The sequence below is a fragment of the Aulostomus chinensis genome, chromosome 12 (genome assembly GCF_037954235.1).
Source record: "Aulostomus chinensis isolate RoL2024-O1b breed Wild chromosome 12, RoL_Achi_v1.0, whole genome shotgun sequence".
Classification (NCBI taxonomy): Eukaryota; Metazoa; Chordata; class Actinopteri; order Syngnathiformes; family Aulostomidae; genus Aulostomus; species Aulostomus chinensis.
In genome coordinates, this window is record NC_141331.1 from 29,103,899 (window position 1) to 29,128,260 (window position 24,362).

Consider the following 24,362-nt stretch of genomic DNA (forward strand, 5'->3'; position numbering starts at 1 on the left):
ATGCTAACATCAGTAGCTGGGATGGAGTTTAAACATGAAACAATGTTTTCACCTATACTGGTCCCTATCTGCCTCACCAAATCACTGAGAACAGAAACTGGAACATGCTCAACATCCTGACTAGAAGGTGTAGACTGATCAGGCTGATCATCCACCCCAATATCAGCAGTGGCACAAGCATCATCACACAAAGTATGAGTAACATAAGCATGGTGAGGAGTAGAAGTAAAATGTTCATCCTTCCTAAGCCCACCCACAGCTGGACTCTCCTTAAACCACATTGTTGCGCCCCGACCAATAACCGACATATTAAGTCCATCCATAGTCAGTGAAAAGAAAGGAGAAAAAGAAAAAAAATACAATCTCAATGAATGTGAATTACTACATTTTTTTTTTTTTTTTTACTTGAGGCTACATGAAATATAGTCCACAGCAGAAAATATATATATATAAGGCTCCAAGCCACAAACAGCGACTCACTGCACCGTCGGAAAGCCGACGAAAACCATAGGTGGAGCAGGCAGACAGGCAGGTTGAAGAGACGTCCTTCCCGCGTCGAGCCCGCAGCAACACCGGAGAGAAGAACGGGTCACGGCACCATTGTAACAGGTAGTACTCTCTGTGCGTTGTGTTAATGAGGTGACACGAAGTATTTCTCTTGGACCACGTCCGTTTATTCTGGCGAAACAGCAAACAAATATGTCTCCACAGTGCAGCGGCCTCTTAACACACATTAGCTGTGAGTAGAAAAGTAGCAGACGGTGAAAATTCGCGGGTTGCACCCGTGAAGTCTGCAAGGCATGTGGCGTTCAGGAACAACCAGAAAAATAAGAAAACACAGTACTTAATTGAGAATGATGAAAACAACAAAATAAATTAGATAAATACAATTAAGTGTGTGATAATAAATGAAATAAACTGACAGCAAGTGAGATCCTATTTACCTCTGTTATATACGCCATGTCAAAATCTTTCCCACTGAGGAACCTGGTTTCAAAAATGATCGTTTACAGACCCCCAAAACGCCGTCTTCGTATGGATGACAGGCAGATTCAGCAAAAAACTTGTGAGTTTACACCTCGGTTTGTCTTCGTGTGGACGGGGCCACAATCCTACAGCACTGGCCTGCAATTAGTAGAGTGCCTACAGGTGTCAGTGGGCGATACTGAGAGGAGAAGGAGGCAAGAGAAAAGAAAGAAAGGAAGAAAGAAAAAACACCCAGCCAACAGTGGAGGGATCCCTCTGCCACATATAATAATTCAAAAAAAGCAGAGTAAAAAAAAAAAGCATGTGGTGGAATAGCAAAGTGAAAAGGCAACACAAAGCTTCCGGTCTTGATTTGAGACGACAACGAGTTGGAGCAAAGCTGGATTGGAGCAGACTTTCTTACGGAGTCAGTTGGGTCATGCTGTGGAACCTCAGAGGTGCAAATCTGGGTGAGGCCTCTTCTCCGTCCTCACCCAGACTCATTGAATCTGTGGAGATCCTCAAGGAGCTTTGGTGAGGAGCCGAGGTTCGATAGGTCCTCCGTTAGCACGTGGGCATCATGAACATGGTCAGTACAGTGAAACTGTTGCAGACTCCCTTTGAACAAACTCAATGTGAAACAGTTCTCTACCTTACTTAACCTTCAATGTTGAATTAAGAATTTTAATTTTTAACCGTGTAGCGCTACTATTAAATCTGGGAATTTCTACAACAAAAACAAAAGACTACAAGCTTGTTATCGGGCGCCAGTCTGCGGGACACCCGCAGAGGGCAGCAACTCGCCGCGGCTGCGTCCAGCCTCCCGGAATATGAAGAGAGGAGGAAGAAGAAGAAGAAGAAGAAGAAGAAGAAGGAGGAGGAGGAGGAGGAACCAACCCTTGCTTGCTCGTACACGATCCTCCTGACTTGAGCCGAGCAGAAGCTGGGGACCATGGCGGCGGCGGAGAAGTCAACGAAAGAACGTCTGCTGTCGGTGTTGGATGATTTGGAGGTTTTATCCCGGTAAAGTGGATCGGGGATGAGTGGGGGGTCCCACCCGTGTTGCCTGTTCCCTGATGATTTAGCTAATGTGTAAAGCTAATGTGTTCTCATTCATTCCAGGGAGCTAATCGAGATGTTGGCTCTGTCCAGGAGCCAGAAGCTCCCGCAGCCGGGCGAGGACACTCAGGTACGGGACGCAGTCCACACACGAGTACCTTTAGTAACGGAGACGGTAGAAATTGGCCAACATGGTGCCGGGCTAACGTTACAGTATTTCTGTTATTTATCACGAGGGAAGACTGTAAACAGTCCGTATCTTGCTCAAGGACACTCGGACATGGTCACCGTGGGAAGTGGGGATCGAACCAGCGACCCTTTTTTGGTTATTAGATGGCAACTGTACCTCTGAGCCACGCTACCCCTGGTTATCTGTCCAAATACTGTAAAAGGGTGGTTGGGGTTCACACACTGGTAGTCCTGACTACCCCCCCCCCCCACACCCACACACACACACACTCTCTCACACACACACACACACACAGTAACATGACCTATGACCCATATCCTAGGGAAGAACTCTGAGGCACTTGAAGGAGGGTGTCCTCTAACAACTGCTCAGAAGATATCATCTGTAACGTTTGACTCTCCTCCTCATGTACTCACTCAGATCCTCAGTTGCCCCTCAGGGGGAGATGTAGCACGTTCACACCTCCCCTGTCTTAGAATCAAATGTCCTCTCTGGAATGTAAAGAGGGTTGATGTCATGAATGTTGAAGCTGCGTGAGACAAACACAAGCAAATGAACAATCTTTGTGCCTTTGGCTTTTATGATCCAGTAACCAAGAGGGATTGTCCTCATATTTCTGTCCTGCTTGTCAGGTGCTGGAGCTGCTGGTGCAGAGGGACCGGGAGTTCCAGGAGCTGATGGATGTGGCCCAGCAGCAGGGGCAGGTGCACCAGGAAATGCAGTTGTTGGAGAAGGAGGTGGAGAAGAGGGACAGTGACATCCAGCAGCTCCAGAAGCAGCTGAAGGAGGCGGAACACATTCTGGTAAGGCTACACCTGTGTGCCAAATCCTACCACCAGGTGTCACAAGCCCCTTTCACACTGCACCATAAATGCGGGTCAACACGTGTTTTTCAGCACTCTGAAAGGGTCGACTCGGCATTTCGACCCGCGTCGACCGACTTGCCTAGCGACCCGGGTGTTTAGTGGCTCGGCTCGCCTGCAGTGTGAAAGAGGCAACCCGCGTCGTCTCAGGTTTCAGGCGTCCTTCCTGTCTCATCCTGATTGTGTCTCTGTGCCGCCTGTCAGGCTCCACCTGTAGCTTCTTCTGCTCCCTTCCAGACGAACCAAAAACTCCATCCTCCTTCGCTGCATCAGCGCTCGGACATTTTCCATCTGCACAAGTTTGTATGCTTTGCAAAAGAGGCAACATTGCAGTGCACGCAACGCTAACGTTCAACTTGCCGACGTCCATGTTGTCGTTTGTTTACGTCGCAGTGTTCCGGCGCACGTTTATGTGAAATGATGACGTTGTCAGCGCGATGACGTAGAGGGAGAAAAACAGGCCTCACAGCAGGAGCTCAGACCCGGGTCTTCTGGAAGCCTGAATGCGCCCTGATGCCGAGCAAACGCGGGTCCATAAACCTGTGTTGACACGTGTTTCTCAGTGTGAACGGGGTAACAATTACCCTAACAGCCCCACAGCTGAGAGACTGGAAGGCGTGGTGGTTGTAGCAGGTTAACGTCATAGCAACCCGTACATGGGTGCAGAATCTTTTGGCAAGAGAAAGAATGTTAGGACAGGGAAGCCTCTGGTTTCCGTGTGAGTAGGTGTGACCCCTGGAGATGCTCTGGTTACAGCCCTGGTGTACTTTAAAACTTCTAAATGAACAAAGTGTCCTCCTACTGGCAGAGGAAGAGTGCACTGAGCTGCTGTGTGTGGCTGAACAGAAGCAGGAGAGGCTGCAGGCTGCTTTTGGGCTCTGAACTCTGCTAACCAGCACTAGCCACTTCCCTTTGTTAGCTTCCTCCAGCTGGGCTGGTGGGGTCTAATAGGTCTGATCAGGTATGTTGGTCGTTGTGGCTCCTCACGGTTTATTTTGGTGTTACATGTTTGACTAATTGTGAGCTTCATGTCCTCATTACTCACATTGAGGGACTTCCACACTGACCCTGAATTCCCATCAAGCTCCGCTGCGCTGGTTGCAGCTGTGACGCTGATCACGCCAGTCCTCCACACTGCTGTAACCTCCAGCTGCCACCGGCGTTCTTCATGTGTTTCTATCACCTGCATGTAGAGTCTGTGTTATTCAGTCTTTCTCAGGTCTGGTTTTGTGATCGTTGGCCTGAACATGGTGCTTTATTTTGAAAATTGACAGGATATACCATACTACTCTTGGAGATTTCCTGTCTGGATCCATCTGCTCTGTGCAGATTGAGAGGCTATCCTTCAAAATACACACCACTATTCCTGGCCATGGCTAGGGACTGGTGCATCCCTACCACTCATGTTGAAGGGGGCCTCGGTTGTGTCCGAGCAAACAGTCCATGAGGAGCTCAAAAGAAACAGTTCCTATTGGCTGAAGCGTCAGGTGGAAGAAATGTGTCTCGTCTGATGTAACAAAGACCTTGTTGTGGTTTTAGTGTGAAACCAAAAGTGTGAAGAGTGTAAACCGGCTCCTCATGAGACAATCCGCTCATTTGTGTCATCTTTCAACTTTACGCAAACGTCTCAAGTTGCTATGCTGCTGATGCTGTGATTGTGGTGATTGAACCAGTAAATCAGCTCTGGTGAACAACAGTTGGTGATCTTCCAGGTTCAGTTCATCAAGATCATCTTCACTAATGAACCCTCTGATGATGCTGGAAGCCTGGATGCTACAGTTAGCAGTGCTAAGCTAACAGTAGCCTGTGAAGGAACTGCTTCAAGGTCTCCTCCACTAAGCTTCAGGCTTCTTGTGTTCTACCATAAGAACCTCTTAAGTGGTGGAGGACTCACTCTGTTGACCTAATGACCTCTTGTTTATTGGATGCCTGCTGCAGACATAACATGTAGTTATGATGAGGAGGTGCTCTTGTTTCTCCTCAAGGCCACAGCTGTTTACCAGGCGAAGGAGAAACTCAAATCCATCGACCGAGCGCGGAAAGGTGAGCCAGCTGCCCGCCGAGACGCTCGCTGACCTGTGCTTGTGCTCGTTCTTGTACTCAGCGCTGCTTCCTTCTTCTCTGTAGGAAGCATCTCATCTGAGGAGATCATCAAGTACGCTCACCGCATCAGTGCCAGCAACGCCGTGTGTGCACCGCTCAACTGGGTCCCAGGTAAGTGGTGGCCCTTCTGCTGCTGGTCACGAGTAGAGGTCAGGTTTTTCTAATGCAGCTGTTTGTCCCAGGTGACCCTCGACGCCCCTACCCCACTGACCTGGAAATGCGCAGCGGGATGCTTGGTCATATGGCCAACCTACCAACCAACGGCGTGAACGGACACCTCCCAGGTGACGCGCTGGCTGCTGGGAGATTGCCGGGTGAGTGTAATTAACATTCTTACCATCTCACATCAACAAAGCCAGACAAAGTGACTTGGTAAGTCAAGGTTGCCAGAGGAACCGCTGTTGAAGGGCTGTTAACAACCACCATTTTCGTCCGTCCTCTCAGATGTCCTGACACCTCACTACCCCTGGCAGTCCTCTGACATCTCAGTGGGCATGCTGCCGCCTCACCACACAAACGACTTCGGCCTGGAACCTCCAGGTCACAACAAAGAGAACGAGGACGACGTGGAGGCCATGTCAACAGACTCATCCAGCAGCAGCAGCGACTCGGACTGACTGAAATCAGGCTCAGTGAGCCTCCGTGGTGCTCCTGTGTCATGGTTTGTTTTAGTTGTGGGGAGTAGGTCACTTGTTACAGCAGTGTGGGTTTTCCATACTGATGGCGTCAGTTCAGAGAAGCATCTGCTCGCCTGACTCTTGGATCTTCAGCAGCTTCCTGTGGGGGGGGCCTCTGTGTTAACAGAGCTTTGTAAAGCCAGCCTTGTAAATAAATACATTTTTGAGTAGGAATGTGTGTTGGATTTGCACTCATCGACTGACTGAGATAATCATGTGACGTATGATGATGCGAGAATGTCTGGACATGTGATTGGTATCCAACTTGGCATCACAGTAGACAAGAAAGGAAACGTCTTCCAAACCTCACGACACATGTATATCCTGCACTACTGGACCCAGAGGAGGACTTCCCCAGAGGCCCTGAAGGCAGCACTGCCCACACTTTCACCTACATCAACATGTCAGTTTATTCATGTGGAAGAAGTGCTTGGGGGCATTAATCCCACAGAAATGGCTGCAGGAACGTGGCGTTGGTAATGCAGGTCCAAGAAGAAACAGATAAAAGACACACTTCTGAAACCAAGAGAGCCATAACCAGGTCTGGACTCTCAGACAGCCTAGCTCTCAGTTCAGATTTCATCGATCACGTATATCTCGTAACGAGCCTAAAGTCAAGTGAGAGAACCTACAAATGACCACTGTGATACATGAGTGAAGGGTTCCAGCTGGATCATAGGGGACTAGGAGCTCTGTCAGGGATGAAGGAGCCTGACTGTTGAGGACTTTGATGGTAGAAGAAGAATTTTAAATTCTGTTCTGAATCTGACAGGGAGCCATGCAGAGAAGCAGTCCAGGAGAGACCTGGTCTCTGCTACCAGTTCTAGTCAACACGTGGGCAGCAGCGTTCTGGACCAGCTGGAGAGTCTTTAGGGACTTGTTAGTCCAGCCTGGTAGGAGGGAGGTGCAGTGATCCAGCCTGGAAGTGACAAAAGCAGGGACTAGTTTTTCTGCGTCTTCTTGAGCCAGGATGTGTCTGATCTTAGCGATGTTACGTAGATGGAAGAAGGCGTCCTGGAGATTTGTTGAATGTGGGAGTTAAAGGGTCCTGGTCAAAGAGAACTCCTAGGTTCCTACGGTGGTGCTGGGGGCCAGGGTGGTGCCATCCAGGGTACCTGTCTCATCAGATCAGGTGGTGCTCAGGTGTTTGGGCCCAGCACAAGAACTTCAGTTTATCAGAGTTTAATATAGGAAATGATGGTCCTCCATGTTTCCTGTCCTTCAGACAGGCCTCCAGTTCAGTCAGCTGGTTTGTTCCATGTGGATCATTGATGAGTTCAGCTGAGTGTCGTCTGCATAACAGTGAACATTAATGGAGTGTTTCCTGATCATGTGACCTAGAGGAAGCAGGTACAGGGTGAAGAGGACTGGTCCAAGCACAGAGCCTTGTGGAGTCCAGACCTGGTTATGGCTCTCTTGGTTTCAGAAGTGTGTCTTTTATCTGTTTCTTCTTGGACCTGCATTACCAACGCCACGTTCCTGCAGCCATTTCTGTGGGATTAATGCCCCCAAGCACTTCTTCCACATGAATAAACTGACATGTTGATGTAGGTGAAAGTGTGGGCAGTGCTGCCTTCAGGGCCTCTGGGGAAGTCCTCCTCTGGGTCCAGTAGTGCAGGATATACATGTGTCGTGAGGTTTGGAAGACGTTTCCTTTCTTGTCTACTGTGATGACGTAAAGATCCGCTGACTGGAGGTTGGAGCGATGCCATGGAAACGACATTCTCTTAAATACGGATAAATCGATAGGGTCATCAGCCTGTGGCTCTGTCTCCCCTCCAGCACACGATGATGTCACTGTGATGTCATCAGGGGGCTTCACAGAACCACAACCATCACAACTCCAAGGATCTTCAATATTTATCAATCAATATTGTACAAAAGTCGAACCGAATCGAAATGTAACACTGTGTGCTTGTCAGACAGCACCTGAAGGCAGCACGCTAAACTGCGCATGCGCACATATTACCCTGCTCAAGGCGAACATGGCGACGTCCCTGATCTGCGGCCGTGTCGCGGCTGGTCTGAGGAGCTACGGGGCGGGAAAGACTCTCAGCCCCGCTACCAAGGTAAGTGGTGGCTCCTGAGGAGGTGAGGACGCTCACCTGTAGGCGTCGCGGCTTCCCCCGAAAACCACGCCCCCCCCTCCCCCCAGATTGGCAGGGTCACATTTGACTTCATCGTCTGCGTCGACTTTCCGTTGTTATGGCTAATATGCTAACGAGTAGTTCGCTTCGAGGCGAACGGAGAACCTGCCGAGTGGACCTCTAGCGGACACACTGCGTCCAAGGCTCGAGGTGTCCCTGAGCCCGGCCGTGTGTGCGGTGACCTCCAGCGGCTGCTAGCTGCTTCCGGTCGGCTGGAGCGTCTGGACACTTCCGGTGAGCATCGCGTCACCTGACATCACCCTCAAGTGCGTGCGGGAGCACCTGGTACCGGAACGCTGCCGCGACTGGACGAGTGACAGCTTGTTACTCTGGATGGACACCACGCTTCTGCTGTTGTGATTCAGGAGCGCTCAGCCATGGCAGCGGTGGTACCAGAGTGACTTGAACGTTACACCTACTGGCTCAGGTGGAACTCGAGATGGAACCCAGGTGCCAGGTCTGAACCAGGTTGAGACCCTGCACCTGGGTTCAGGACAGGGACACGCTCTTCCTGTAGGTGTGAGGGCTGCCAGTCTCGCTCCAGCACCGCTCTGGTGAGTTCTGGGGGGTTGGTGTGAGACTTGGTGCATCAGGGGGATCTCTGTTACCGGCCGCTGCTGGGCTGGCGGTACCACCGACACGGACACGACTCCTCCTGCTCTGCTCTGATATCTGTGGCCATCCTGAAAGGGTTCTGCTGCCAGATCCCCCCTGGTTGAGTTCTGTTGTTCTATAGTTCCCTCAGGTGAGAACCCTGCAGTGACAGGTTCTAAGATCAGAACCTGGTACCTCTGTGACTCTGCTGCAGCTGGTGAAGTGATGGAGGGAGCATCAAGGAAGCTAAACTACTGAATGAGTGAATGAGGTGTGTGTGTGACTGAAATACAAGAACACGTAAGTCACCAAACAACTTCAGACGGAACTACTTGGATCAGTCGGTGTGGATTCAACAAAACTGCTCTCCTTTTCGCTCCGGATCCATTTGGAACTGTCTGAGCCTGGACTTCGGGACCTGCTGGCCGTTTATAAGCTGCTGTGTCGCCGTAACAGGATGCAACCCTGGAATGTATCTGTGTGTGCGTGCCTCTGCCATCTCAGCAGGACTGCATACGCTCCCCATACCTTTTTAATAGCTTGTTTCATTCATGGACAAAAGAAAAAAAGATGAGAGAAACATAAGATAAACTTTGTTGTCTGTTCCAAATAGAAAAACAGAAATTCATCCTCTGTCACGGCTGTAAGACAAAGTTCAAAAACCCTAACAGAGACAGCGTCTCACTTTCAGGAGCGCAGCACGACGACTAAGAAATGAAAGGCCGTCCCGTCTGTTTCAGCTGATGAGGAGCAGCGCTTGCAGAGGGGGTGAAAGATATTTTGTGATGTTTTTCCTGGCCAGTGGGGTTCTGTAGCATCTGCCTGAGGGCAGCGGCATGAAGGAGGGTGGAGAGAATGGGAGGGGTCCTCAGCGAGGAGGGGGCTTTCCCCTTCACTGAGGGGAAACAACAAAAAGTTTCCAGAAGAAGAAAATCCTCTGCCTCTTTATACCAAGAAATCAAGTTACAAAGAGAACAATACAAAAGAAGAATTGCACAAAATAAATGAACTCTTTCTGGCCACCACAGCCACCGCCATTCCCTCAACACTAGATGGATAGCGACAGTCAGGCTGGTCACACTCGGCCCCTTGCATTAACGTTCTGCTTGGTTTCACGAGCTTCAAATGGGATGTTCAGAGTACTGCACCTGTACTGGACCTTTGGGACTGAGACAATGAAGCATTTGTTGGATGTGTGTTGGCACCAGCATGTAAGTGTGCTGGTGTGTGCTTGCTAATCTGTTACTGGGCACATTACAATTTCACCTGATGGCATTACATGAGAAAAGGCCCCAAACAGGTAGGAATGAGTCCTGTGAGACAAATGTCTCAAGCTCATGTCGTGGCTCTGGTGCGTAGCCGCTAGTGACGGTATTCCAGGAGTCCACCGCTGCAGCTTCCTGGAGGAGGAGGGACCATGCATCACGGGGTCAGACACCTAGTGGATTTCCATGGGGCAGGTTCACAGGTCACCCGTGGATTCAAGAACTGTTGTAGAGGGTCTTATTACCTCTCCTCTCCTGTTCCTCCAGGTTCTCAGTGGTTCCCCTGGTCTGCTTGGAGGCCATGTGCCACAACAGCAGCAGCAGCAGCAGAGGAACCTCTCCCTACATGAGTACATGAGCATCGGCCTGCTGAAGGAGGCGGGCATCTCAGTTCCAGCTGGGATGGTGGCCAGCTCCTCTGAGGAGGCCTACACTGTAGCCAAGCAGATCGGTAAGCCTTCACCACCACCATCGTACGACTCTCTGCTGTGTGCACTAGTCCAGAGAAGAGAAGGCTTACGTCCGGGTCAGACCGGCCCAGAGTGCTGCCTCTACTGGTGCAGCCTGATGTTGGGTTCCAGAGGAAGACCCGAGCTGGGGGGGGGTCATGATGCTGGTAATTAGATTATTGCCTGGATTTTCAGCCCATTGGTGTAGAGGGACCAGCCTGTCTCACTCCACCTGGGTTCAGGACCAGGACCTGAATAGTGCTCCCAGCTTTCGCTGACTGTTCATGACCTTTGTGTGTGGAGGTTTGAAATAGCTATGGCCAGAGCTGCTGAACATGGCCTCCTGCCTCCCTGGTGTCAGGTGACAGCCAACACAGACCCTTTGAATCCTGCGTCCTCCCTCAGGGATCCTAACAATTCCTAACTTAGCGGAGGTGTTGCCTCCCAGGGTTGAATGTTTGTCTGCATCTGGGTCTTTAAGCATGTGGCTGGTTCCTGCCAACCAAACCTGCACTCACAAGTTCAACAAAAGCTAGAAAAAGACCACAGGACACTTGTGTCTGGTATTTGTTACAGTCAGAACTTCCATCTCAACACTTGGATCGAACAATTAACTGATTTGTGGTTGTGTTGGCTCCATATCACTTCAACATGAAATTGAGTGCAACGGTAAAGAGAGCGAGTTTTTATTTTGCTGTCAGTTTGACAGTCACACAGCAGATGAACACCGTCGGCCTGCTGAGGACCAGCAGCTTCAGATAATGGAGAAACACTGGGCAGAGAGACCTGTACATCAATAAGTAAAATATAGCATAAATAACATTAAACATAGGCAGGACATAAATACATTGTTACAAAAGGGAAAAAACACAAAATAAAACAACAAACTGCCAACATCCCCATCATGGTCACTGTGTGTGTGTGTGTGTGTGTGTGTGTGTGTGTGTGTGTGTGTGTGTGTGTGTCAGGTTCAAAGGACTTGGTGGTGAAAGCTCAGGTCCTGGCTGGTGGCAGAGGGAAGGGGACGTTCGAGGGCGGGCTGAAGGGAGGAGTCAGGATTGTTTACTCGTAAGTGGTCCAACCTCTTTCCTCCACACAGATCAATAAACATTCACTGACAACTCCAGCAACAAAAGCTCCTCCAGCTTGTCAGATCACATGACCTCCTCAAACATATATGATAGGTTTGAAAGGTCCACGAGAATCTTCAAAGTCACAAACATTCTTTGGCTCTCACTGGCGGTGCCCCGGGCATGTTACAGTGGAGCAGACTGGGACTCTGCACTGGGCCATCGAGTGTGTCACATGATCTCAGAGAATCACGCAGCCGTGGAATTATCTGACGGAGTCGACAGCATCTTGTGGCATTCCTGTTGCTACAGGCGCTACGTAAATGCTAACCTGAGGCTGTGGAGAGCGGAGGAAAACTGCGTGCTGAGCTGCTCTGTTGCTCCACTGACAGTTCACCACCACGTTGTCATGAAACCAGGACTGAAACCGAGACCTTGCCTGTTATTTCCTTGGTTGAAATTGAGTGTTCATAATGATGAATGAATGAGTTTTAAATTTAAACTTCTGACCCCTCCCACTGACTCTGACCTTGATTTCCCCACAATCTTAATCTCAGTCATCAGACGGACATCATAAACATGCAGGGACCAGTGTTCTAGTGACCAGTAGTCAGTGTCACACTTGTAGAGTTTGTAGGCCTCAGGTAGAGATGAGAACAACCTTCAGGTTCCACTCAGGAACCCAAACACAGCACAATCCCATTGTGGGATTGATTTTACTTCCTACATGTGTCTCTCCCGGCCTCTGTCTCCCAGACCCGAGGAGGCCCGAGACATTTCATCCCAGATGATTGGTCGAAAGCTGTACACCAAGCAGACGGGGGAGGCTGGTCGCATCTGCAACCAGGTGTTCATCTGTGAGCGCAGATATCCGCGCAGAGAGTACTACTTTGCCATCACCATGGAGAGATCCTTCCAGGTGAGACACTCACAGGACAAGCTGTCCCATTTTACATCTTAAAGAAGTAAGTCACTCAAAAAGTGGGCCATGGTTTTTCAAGACCTGAACAAATAAATGTTGACTAACGGCCAGTTGACTGGATCAGGTACCTGGGCCATGTGTGAATTGTACTGCAGTCGTTGTTGTAGGGTTGACATGACCAGTGAACAAGAGGCTGAATGAGTGCGCTCTGTGCAGCCGATCCTGCTGTGAGCTGAGCGGCAATGGGCCGACCTTCACATCACTTGTGTTTTGAGCTCACATTGATTTTCCCTCCTGTTTCACGTCTTTGCGTTTCCAGAATGCAGAAAGAGCCAGTCATGTATGTTCAGCTTGAAGCTAATGGTGCCCCATGGCCACCAAAAACAAACGAACTAGAAACCTGCTGCTTTAGCTACTGTCAGCAAGCACAAACCACAAGGGTTTTAGTCAATTTGTTCTGGTCTCCGGTCAAAGTGTTACTGGATCTCTGATCATCAACTGGATTAAGGAGTGACCAATGAGATGACACACATACATGTCTCTGAAACTGTTGTTTTGAGATTACTGACAGACTGAACTGCAGTAGGCCATGGGTGTGTCCACTCACCTCACCGCCAGTTTGACCGTGAGAATTCACAGTATTCAACCCAGTCACTTTGTCACTTCCTTATGTGTTCCACAGGGTCCCGTGTTGATTGGCAGCTCTCAGGGGGGCGTAAACATTGAAGACGTTGCAGCAGAAAATCCAGACGCCATTGTGAAGGAGCCCATTGACATTGTGGAAGGCATAAAGATGGAGCAGGCACTTAAGGTTTACGATCAAACTGCCGCAGTTGATTTTGTGTGTGTGCACGCATGTGTGTGTGTGTCTTGATGATGTTTAGTGGGTTGGTTCTATTTTGTTTGTCCTGACCGCCAGAGGCAGTGGTTTCAGCAGCAGGTCAGATATTAATACCAGCAAAGTCATCTGTGACCTGGGTGACACCCTCAACATGTGCTAGCACAGAAGGCAGGTCCAGGCTTGGCCTGTTTGCAGGGCACTGGGATCACGGGGTAGTACCGTTCCTTGTGACACCCAACGAGCCGGCAGGGGCAGCTTCCACCGCTGTCGCGATCACCAGTGCGGAGAGCCCAGGAGCAGGATGCACTCTCCACGAGGGCGTTGTTCCTTGTCAGCAGTGTGTGTTCTTTGGCATGACCCTAGATTTGCAACTGATGAGGGCTTTCCCCTCTCGACAGCGAATCGACAGAATCCTGCAGCTCGCTGGCACTTCAGACGGGGCAGGGCACTGTCCCTGAAATCATTCCAGCATCTGCTGGAGTGGCCTCATCCCTGATCCCACGGGACTTTATGGGTTTGCGGCCTTTTCAAATTTAGCTAAACAGCCTTGGCATCCATCCCATACAGCACAGACACAGGCTGGTGAGGATCACCGCCAACTCCTCTGTCCCTGGCGGATGAGGAGGTACCTGACCCAGGTAGTTCCATTGGGTGCTGTCCCTTCCTGGAGGGAGGTGGTGACCACAGATGCTTCTCTGGAAGGTTGGGGTGCTGTGTGGCAGTGTTGGAGAGCCAGAGGTTGTTGGAGCCCTCAGCGGCACATAAATGTCGTTAGAGCTTTGGGCAGTGCTGCTTGCCCTGAGTGACTTCCTCCCAGTAGTGGCAAGGAGGCATGTATTGATAAGGTCAGACAATGTGTCTGCCGTGTACTATATCAACCACCAGGGAGGCATCAGATCTGTGCAGTGCTTGGGGATAGCCCAGCAGCTCTTCCAGTGGGCCCATCAGCAGCTGTCGAGCCTGAGGGCTATGTATTTCCCCGGCACTTCTAACAGAGCCGCAGAACTCCTGTCCCGTCAGAACCCCAGGCCAGAGGAGTGGATACTCCACCTAGCGGTAGTGTAGACTAAATGGAATCAACACGGCAGGGCAGAGGTGGACCTATTTGCCTCTCAGGAGTCAACACATGGTTCCCTCTGGTTCAGCCTCTCTGAACCAAGCCCTCTAGGCCAGGGATACACTGGCACATGCGTGGCCAAGACTTTCATTCTATGCATTTCCACCTCTGCCACTAATCTGGCCCACCGTGCACAGTGTGGCAATAGAAGGCCACAGGCTGCTACTGATAGCTCCCCTGTGACTGGGGAGAATATGGTTCCCCAGGTTGCTCCAGCTATTGGATGGGAGACCCTGGTGTCTTCCAGTGAGGCGCGATCTACTCTCACGGCTGAGCAGCCAGATCTGACATCCCGATCTGGTGTGACTGCAGCTCTGGGTATGGCCTCTGAAGGGCCAGACCCACTGCTAGGATTTTGTGAGCCGGTGGTGGTCTTCACGGGCACCCTCCACCAATGCCCTCTTTGCCAACAGGTGGAGGATTTTCATGGAATGGTGCCAAGGGCAGGGGCAGGAGCCGACACGCTGCCCCCTACCGGCTGTGCTACAGTCGCTCCTTGATAGGGGACTCATGTCCTTCTCCATCAAGCTATATATACTGCTGCCATCTCCTCAAGACATGACAAGCAGTGTCACCCTATGGCCAAACCCCTCCTTCCTCCCAAAGTCTCTTTCCCCTACATTCACTAACCTGCCCCTCAGCCTAGCAGCTTTCAAGTCCGCTCAGGAGGAGGGCCTGAGCATGTAACTGTTGTGGCCAGTGTGTGCCCTCAGAACTTGCGTCACAAGAACAGCAGCATTCTGTCAGTCAGACAAATTATTGGTCTGCCACACGGGCCCAAGAAGGGGCCATGCACTGTCTAGGCAGAGACTAAGTGGGTTGCGTAGTCCATTCAATGGGCTTACAGGCATAGTGGCTCCCCGACTCCTCAGCATGTTCAAGCACACTCCATGTCGTCCCTAAGGGTTGTTCCCCTCACCGAAATCTGCAGAGTGGCCTCCTGGGCATTGGGCTGCACATTTACAAGGTTTTACAGGGTGAGTGTCGTGTCCCATGACCCTGTGGCCCCAGCAATACTCCCTACCTCGTCACAGTATCTCTGAAAGCAGGTAGGCACTCGTCATAACTTTGTTGGTATCTGTCATTCATGTTCTGAAAGCACTGCCTCTGGCGGTCAGGACAAACAAAAAAAGAACCACAGTTAGATGCGTAACCCTCATTTTTTTGTTCTCAGGTGAACCATTTCCTGAACAATTCTTAAGTATCTTTCTACATCAAGTCATCAGACAGTCAGACATCAAGTCTCAAACAGCAGCAAATCTTAGAGTTGTGTTGTTGTGTTTAATAGCCTGAGAAGCAGTGTTAATTTTTGCAGCTTTTTTAGATTTAGCCTTAGGCTTAGTCTTTGGACGAAAATGCTCATTTGTTTTAGTCACATTTTAGTCATTGTTTTCCTTCTAATTTCAGTCTAGTTTTTGTCGTCAAAAGGTCCATATATTTTAGTCAACTTTTAGTCATTACTTTTAGTCAAAATGTGTTCTCTTTTTCAATCAGTTCAACTAGGCTAATACAGGTATTGACAATTGGAATGAAGGTGACAGTTTGTATCAAGTGATGAAATTCATAAAGCAACATTTCACTCATAACCTTTACCTGTAATCTACGGACTCCTTAGCTTAGTTGGCTATCTCTAGACTAGACTCCCATCTATGAGATGCTGCGGTGCTATCCTGTCTGTTCTAAGGTAGTAAGCACATTTCACATGCTAGAAAAATTGCCAGTTGTCATAGCAACTGCCCAGTGACATTGACTTAATGTTAATTAGCATCAGAACTTATCATTCAACATTAGCCGCTACAATTAGCTAACTTACCATGTCATAAATGGCACGGGTGCACCTTCAAGTGTCTCCAGCGATTGGTTGCGTTCTTCCCACCTAACTAAGCTTGCCTAACTAGCTTTAATGTGGTAGGGACCCGTCACCCTGGTAAACTGCACATTGACAAACTGGACACATTAACAAAATCAAATATCACAATACCTATCACTTACTAACAGTGAAACAGTAACAGTGTTGTCTGGATGACTTTTACTGCTCAAAACATGAAATCATGTCGTTAGATAGCCATCAGTGACGAGGACATCATGGTTAAATGGTATTAAGGCAAATGTTACTATCATTCAGCCTTTCAATCCATATCATGATATAACGATATCCAAAACCTGAGATGATCTCTATTGTATCGCCTCATCATTGTGAGGCTTTATCCCATCTGTCCTGGTACCCAGCGCACCGGAGTGGGCTTGTGTGTTTATCCTCAATTCCATGTCTGGTGGTGATAGAATCGATCACAACAGAGCCGCCATGACTCGGATGAATCGTGTCGCACGTTTACCCTCTCTGGACGGGACATCGCCATTTTATGCTCATTCATAGGAAGTATCAAGGCAAGAATGAATCACTTGATATATTTATGATGTAAAAGACCCTACCATGGCAATAACAGAAAGTTGTTCCTTTCCTTAGTATTTGAGAGAGGTTTTGGTGGACACAAAGGGCACAAAGGCATTCAGTGTCCTGGTTGGAGTCTTCCTCTCTGGAATCAGTCCGTGACCCTGTACGGTTCAGGGTCAGACCTGGTGGGGTCCTCCTCTCTGGGACTGACTCTGACCCTGTACCCTGTGCCTCTGTAACAAGGTCATCTGATTCTGAACTGTGATCAGTATGAAGAGCAGAATAAGCTTCCCAACAAGAACCACCACGGTAAGCAACGTCTGAGGCTGCTGGTCCCATTTTGAAGTGATGGCCTCATGCTCAGAATGAGAGAAATACCTCTCAATGTCTCTGCCTTGGAAGGAGGACTCGGGTCCAGGTGGTGGGGACGCGAGTCTCGACTCCAACTCTCAGCATTTTCCTTTCCTTCAGTCTAAGTTGATCCTGCCTCCTCCACTTCTCTCCTCCCCATCACATCCTATTTACAAACTAAAGAAGGCGTCAATACTTCCTACCCAAGGTAGCGCAATAAAGATGCAAACTCCCTCCAAGCACATAACCTGTTGGTATCCTAAATACACACACAACAGTTCTCAGGATAATACTGATCTACACAAGTACACATACTTCACTAGACACACAAAAATTAGGAGGATGGACTCAACACCAAAGTGCCTAATAAAAGACCTCAGCACCCACTGAACTTTGAACACACACTCCCTCCCTCCCCTAGAAACAACACTGAGTTTTTGTCTCAGACAGTGCAGATGTCCGTCCTAACGTAAAACTCACCTAACAACCTTTAACAACGTTTTGAGGTTACCAGGCTCTGGTTGGCTGTAAACACTGAGCTCAGAGTACCACAGTGCCCCAGCGATGCAGCTTGCTGCTGCTGCTGCTGCTGCTGCTGCTGCTGCTGCAGTGATGCAGTGTGGCCCCAGCAGGGAGCCTCCAAAAGAAACCAGGAAGAACAACAAAAGAACAAACCGTTAGAGGACAAGTGTCAAGCTCCACTCCCCTAACTAACCCCGCTGCTCAAGCACTGACCTGAACAACTGTACTTGCCAAACAGAATCAGACGGACGGGAATCACAAATCTCACCTACTACCACAAAATCAGAATCAGAATGATTAATGAAGTCAATAGGGAAACCAGGTAAAACTCCGTATGAAAATCAGTGTGAATATGAACAGACGGAAGCTGTTGTGGTGCAGCCTGGCTTCAAGCATGTGGTACCATGATCACACGACTGCTGGAGGACAGTTAATGAGACTGTTATATTAACAGCCAAGGAGGGGCGTGCCTGGGGAGGTACCTGCCCCATTGCAGGTGAGGTTCAAGGCACTTGAAAGAAAAAGCACACCCAGGAAGTACAAAATCCTTAACAAGCAGCACCACTAATGGCAGTCTGTATAGTGACGTTTCTCAAACATGTCAGAACCTTAGCTCTGTTTTGTTGCGAGGAAACATGCATTACTCCGTCTCGGTCAGTTGAACAAGTCCTCATTGTTCAACCTCCGAGTTGCTGATGTGCCCGACTGCTCCTCAGGTTCCAGGTGTCAGCTGCCTCTGACCTCCTTCACCCTTTGAATCTTTGACAGCTGAAATGTAACAAATAGCTTCAGTAGCTCCATTATTTCTCCACCTAATAATGAAGGACGTGACAATGTGGTGTTGTTTTTTTTTTTACTGCTGATGGTATCTGCATGACTAGTTGCTGGGAAAATCTCAGAAAGTGGTGAGTGACTGGCTTTTCTGGTGTTGCTGTAGGTGGCTCAGAAGATGGGCTTCCCCCCGGCGCTCCTGAACGAGGCGGCGGAGAACATGGTCAAACTCTACAATGTCTTCATCAAGTACGACGCGTCCATGGTGGAAATAAACCCCATGGTGGAGGACTCCTCTGGCATCGGTAACATGCACACGCACAAGCGCACACATAAATGCACTTGCACACGGGCATCCGAACCCGAGCCTGAACTGGAAGATTCTGTCGTGAACCAATCAAGAGGCGAGAGGTATCAATGGGAATGGTGTCACATTAATCAGCTCATCCTCACACTGCTATTCAGCTCCTCCTCTAGTGACAAGACCAGAGAGCCTGGCGCTGGCTGTGTCAGGTGTTAGCGCTGGTGCTCCTGTGGCAGCAGCAGGCTGAATAACGGCAGAATCTCTCCTTTCCGTCCACAGTCATGTGCATGGACGCAAAGATCAACTTTGACTCCAATGCAGCCTACCGCCAGACCAAGGTGTTTGATATGCAAGACTGGACCCAGGAGGACCCACGGGACCGGCAGGCCGCCAAGGCTGACCTCAACTACATTGGCTTGGATGGAACCATTGGCTGCCTGGGTCAGTACACGCCAGACACCACAATGTGTTCAATCAGCTGTTCCCTACATCTGGCCAAGTATGTTACAGCAGGATTTAAAAGTAAAACAGGCCTCCTTTCAGTTCACGTGTAGTGGTTCAGGTGCAGGTGAGGTTTGATCAACTTAGTTGTTAGTACAGTCAGCCTCAGTCGAACCACTCAGTGACTCAAGTGAGAGAAGAGAGCAGCCATCATGTGAAGAGGAAGGTCTCAGTGATTAATTGCCATGAATAGTAGCAGTCACGGTCTGACCAGAGGTCTTTGTGTTGTGCAGTAAATGGTGCCGGACTGGCCATGGCCACTATGGACATCATCAAGTTGCATGGCGGCACACCAGCCAACTTCCTGGATGTAGGAGGTGGCGCCACAGCTCATCAGGTGACAGAAGCCTTCAAGCTCATCACCTCTGACAGGAAGGTTAGTGGGTGAAGGGTTGGCATTGATGTAGTCCGAGTGAGAGGCTGTATCCAAGACACGTCACACATTACAAACATGAATAGTTGAGCTTTAGAAGCTGTCCAGATGGAGACCTTTCTGCCTGTGCTCCCACACAGGCCTGCCTGGGCCTCTAGACAGCTTCCAGGCTGAAGATGGTTGATGGAGAGGCTCTTGTCAACTGTCAGGGTTGAAACAAAACCATAATGAATGTAGACTCATCCCTTCAGCATTAGGATGGACACTTAGACAATGTTCAGATGGGCTAGAAAATGTACTGTGCCAACTGCCTGGAGCAGTTGTGCCACAAGCACAATGTGAGTGCAGGTGAACTACCCGGGCCCCTTACTGACCTTCATATGTTTGCTTTGATGTCAGGTTCAGGCCATCCTGGTCAACATCTTTGGAGGCATCATGAGGTGTGACGTCATTGCCCAGGGCATCATCATGGCTGTGAGAGACCTGGACCTCAAGATCCCCATCGTAGTGCGGTTACAAGGTAGAGCATCATGGAACCCTGCCATGAGCAGTCATGTCACAAGAAACCACAGACCATCAAGTCTAGTGGTGGACCTGCGGATGAACATCATGAGCACCGCGTGGAAGGTGTATGGGGCTGGTAAAGCAGCTCGGGGGGCAGAGATGGTGTTCCTCTGCTGGTCACAGGCTTTCTTTGCCATCTGTTGATGGTAGTAGACATAAGCCTCTTTCTCCAGGTTTTGTATTGGCATATATGCTGATCAGTGCCAACCAGCATGACCCTGAAACTGGGACCAGATGATCTACTGCAATAGGGAGACTGTCATTACGCAAGAGTCAGGGTGACAAAGCCCCCCAGGTGATCAAGAGTAAGCTGCTGATGGAATTGTTTGAATAAAGGATTCTGATTCTGATACACACACACACACACACACACACACACACACACACACACAAATATATACATATGTATATATATATGTGTGTGTGTGTGTGTGTGTATTTGTATATGTGTGTATACACTATACCAGAACTTTACATAGAGAGCCTGAACTATACATTGGTTCAGAACTCCCTGTCGACCAACAACCAGTGAGTGTTCCTATTATTAATAATATTAATATTTGGTCGGTGTTAAGGTCCTCCTCTCCAACAGAGTGAAGCTTGTTGGTAGTTTGTTGGCGGCTCATGCGTAGCTGGCTGATACTAGCATGTTTGCGTTGCCGGAGTCTCTTTGGGCTTCGCTGCACTCACCAGGTCTTGTCCTCAGGGACTGTGAAGGTCTGTGTCATCAGCAGCTGACGGCTCCTGGAGCAGCAACATCTCACTGCTGCCACTGCTGAACACAGGAATTTTGGTTCCAAAGTGTGTCATAATGAGCTGCAAGACCCTGGAGGTCCAGTTGGGAAGGATTTGTGTGTTATTGTTTGTAAATGCACTTGTGATCAAATCATGAATAATGTTTTCTCTTGTATTGTGTTTAGGAACAAGAGTGGACGATGCCAAAGCTCTGATTGCTGCCAGTCCGCTTAAAATCCTGGCCTGTGACGACCTGGATGAAGCTGCCAAAATGGTACACACACACACAAACCCTTAACATATGCACACACACACACATCCTTGTACTTGTATCTTTGTGAGGACTTTCATCGATGTAATACATTCCCTAGCCCCTCCCCCAACCATCTCAACTGACTGCCTGATTCTAACCTTGACCCGAACCCTAACCCTAACCTGAACCTGATTCTAAACTCCACCCTAAAACCAAGTCTTGACCTTGAAACGGCGCTTTGAAGATGTGAGGACCTGCTAAAATGTCCTCACTCTGTTGGTTCAATACGTATTCTAGTCCTCACTATGTAGCAAGTAAAAGAACACACACACACACAAACACACAGGGGGCACAGGACCTGGCAGACAAACATTCAACTGAAAATGTCACTGTAAGCTTCAGAGTTGTAGTGTAAGATGATCGATGATATAAATGCTAAATAATGTCAGCACGCGAGTTTACATTTCTAAAGGAAGTGAGGTGATTTTATGAGAGAAAGTTGTTTTCTTTTCATTCATATTTCCGGTTAAACTGATGAAATTAATTTGGTTTCCTTTTTGGAAAGTGAGTTCACAACCCCAGGCAGTTAATTTCCACTTCGTTCATTGAAACAAAAATGTCTAACTTCCAGTTAAGGCCACGCACACTTCTGCTTACTCTCCAGAAACGGAAACATAGTGACGTCTCCTTACACCTCTACTGATATCATGGGAAGTCATTTTGATGCCTCTGGCAGGAAGCTGGGTGTCTGTATGGCAGAGCTTCTCCATCTTCTTTTTTTTCTTCTTCTTCTTCTCCTTTCCGGCAGATGCAACACTGTGTGTAGAGTTGGTGGGCGTATACACAGTGGCCCTGGGTCACTTCTGATTGATTAGCATTCACTCTCAGCTGTTCACCATTTTTCACCTGGAGTCAATGACTCGGGTCACCTGGGTTTCCTGGTGATGTTCTGTCTCCTCTCATCTGCTCACAGGTTGTAAAGCTTTCTGAAATTGTGTCGCTGGCAAAGGAGGCTCAGGTGGACATCACCTTCCAGCTGCCCATCTAAAGACACCACATCCCTGACCTTCACCTGGAACACTTCCTGTTTGTCATGCCCTGGACACACTGGTGGCGTGTCCTCTCTCCAACAGCCAACCATGACTAGCGTGTGGTCCTCCCCTTTCCTCCTCATCCTTGCTTTAACTGTGTGGCATGATGGCAGTTACTTCCTGTTGACTCCCTCCTACCTCCAAACCTGTGTTGAGACACTCCCCCCCCCCCCCACACACACACATATATACACAGCTGCAGAACTACTGTCGCCTCTGAATGAGGCAAAGACAGGACAGATACTGACCTCCTCACGCCATGGCTGCAGCTCCAGGAAACAGTTCAGTTGAACGGTGACCATCAGTGCGCTGGCGACTCTCAGCATGAACACCGCTTGACAGAATGTGCTGCATCCCTGAAGGTTTTCGACCTTCTTTCTGTCCCTCCTATAAACAACAGTCATCAGCAGAGATAAGGCTGCTTCCTGTGTGTGATGGCACTGTCATGGAGCTGCTTTCAAGTGTTGCAGCTGAACAGCTTCCTGTATCTGGACAGGGAGAGGACACCATGTGGCTCCTTCAGTAGCTCCTGTAGCACCAGGTGTCTTCACTGAGCCCCACGTTACTGACAGTCTCGGGACCTCCCATAGTTCTGTCTCCTGATCTTTGACGTGGTATTTATTCGGCTGTCTCATGTTGTACACTCCAAACCACCAGGGGGCAGCATATGACCAGACGTCTGTTAAGCGATGTTTCCCTGCTGCAGCTGATGTGTTCACGGCTGTAGCGTGACATGTGTATGCATGTCAGCATGCTGTGTCCTGTTGAAGTGAAGCGTACATGATCAGGTTAGTGAATGAGGCAAAATGTTCAGCCAGCATCTGCGTGTCCTAGGAGGGAAGCAACGGCGCATGCAGCAGTGGGGCTCCCATTGTGCAACAGCTCTGACTGCAGGTGCACCACCGCTGTGGTAGAAGTCCCAGAATCCCCTTTTTCTAATCAGTGTCCATGTGAGACGGGAGGCTCCACTGAATGTTTGGTGTCGTCATGCCCCGCCCCCCCGCCCTCCCACACTCCAACCCAAGCTCATGTTTTGAGTTGTTAGTTGTTTGTTGAATCTTGTAAATAACCAAACTGATGTTTCGCTCTGTAAAATATTTATGCTCTGTCATGGAGGACGACCGTGGAAGAAAGAACAATAAATAGAGGACATCAGTGTTTGTGTTGAAGCTTCTTCGCAGCACACATGTGAGCACACACACGTACGAATACGTGTGCACAAATCTATAGAAACAGATCCCAGTATAAACCAGTAGAGGTCAACAGCTCCACCATCTAAAGTAGTTGGGGGTAGGGGGGAGCTGGTTCTGATCCAGATCCTGTGTTGTTGTAGGTCTGGAGTTGCCGTTCTGGAACCTCTCAGTTTTGGCATTGGACAGATTGGCTTAAAAAAAGCTGTATGAACACTGAAACAAGTCTTGGCCTTTTAAAGGTTCCGTGCGTGGGACAGGTTGATCATGTTTAATTTGGTCCGACAAAATTCAAATCAGTCAGATCAGGGGGCTTAGCCCTTCCATACCTGAAAGAGTATTATTATGCGTTTCAATTGAGGCATTTGGTTTGCTGGTGTTCCTCAGAAACGGAGACTGGATGGAAACGGATTGAATTTAGGGTTAGGGTTGGGCCAAACCAACACATGCCTGGGTGGGGAGTGTCACAGACAAAGATGGAAATTGTAGTCAGAGACGTGAATTTGGAATGAAGTTTGATGGATGGATAGACAGATAGATGATAGGTTGATAGATGGATAGATGGATAGATAGATGATAGATAGATAGATGATAGATAGATAGATGAATAGATAGAGATCGGTGATAGATAGATGGATAGATAGATAGAAAGATGATAGATCGAGAGGTCGGTGATAGATGGATGGATAGACGGATAGATGGATGGATAGACGGATAGATGGATGGATAGATGGATAGATAGATGATAGATAGATAGATAGATGGATGATAGATAGATAGATGATAGATAGATAGATAGATGAATAGATAGAGATCGGTGATAGATGGATAGATAGATAGAAAGATAGATAGATGATAGATAGAGAGATCGGTGATAGATAGATGGATAGATAGATAGATGATAGATAGAGAGATCGGTGATAGATGGATGGATAGACGGATAGATGGATGGATGGATGGATAGATAGATGGATAGACAGATAGATGATAGATCGATAGATTGATAGATGGATAGATAGACAGATAGATGATAGATTGATAGATGGATG

At 48.9% G+C, this 24,362-nt stretch overlaps 2 protein-coding genes across 4 annotated transcripts; both read left to right on the forward strand.

Annotated features, from left to right (window-relative positions):
- The first annotated feature begins 1,763 nt into the window (after nucleotides 1-1,763).
- med4 (mediator complex subunit 4) lies at nucleotides 1,764-6,025 on the forward strand. The gene is made up of 7 exons (XM_086219428.1): nucleotides 1,764-1,989; nucleotides 2,089-2,155; nucleotides 2,848-3,018; nucleotides 5,064-5,121; nucleotides 5,206-5,292; nucleotides 5,364-5,495; nucleotides 5,626-6,025. The coding sequence occupies exons 1-7, from the start codon at nucleotides 1,919-1,921 to the stop codon at nucleotides 5,796-5,798; spliced, it is 759 nt and encodes a 252-aa protein (XP_086075554.1). The 5' UTR covers nucleotides 1,764-1,918; the 3' UTR covers nucleotides 5,799-6,025.
- Nucleotides 6,026-7,817: 1,792 nt separating this feature from the next.
- On the forward strand, nucleotides 7,818-23,266 carry sucla2 (succinate-CoA ligase ADP-forming subunit beta). 3 transcript variants are annotated; one of them, XM_086221065.1, is made up of 11 exons: nucleotides 7,818-7,927; nucleotides 10,132-10,315; nucleotides 11,282-11,381; nucleotides 12,140-12,302; nucleotides 12,988-13,116; nucleotides 18,469-18,607; nucleotides 18,886-19,047; nucleotides 19,341-19,444; nucleotides 19,880-20,000; nucleotides 20,965-21,053; nucleotides 22,006-23,266. In XM_086221065.1, the coding sequence occupies exons 1-11, from the start codon at nucleotides 7,844-7,846 to the stop codon at nucleotides 22,078-22,080; spliced, it is 1,350 nt and encodes a 449-aa protein (XP_086077191.1). In that variant the 5' UTR covers nucleotides 7,818-7,843; the 3' UTR covers nucleotides 22,081-23,266. The 3 variants fall into 3 exon arrangements, with proteins under 3 accessions (XP_086077191.1, XP_086077190.1, XP_086077192.1); XM_086221064.1 differs by having other exon boundaries at nucleotides 19,341-19,483; nucleotides 22,006-23,263; XM_086221066.1 differs by lacking the exon at nucleotides 7,818-7,927 and adding an exon at nucleotides 8,305-8,559 and having other exon boundaries at nucleotides 19,341-19,483; nucleotides 22,006-23,262.
- The last annotated feature ends 1,096 nt before the right edge of the window (nucleotides 23,267-24,362 follow it).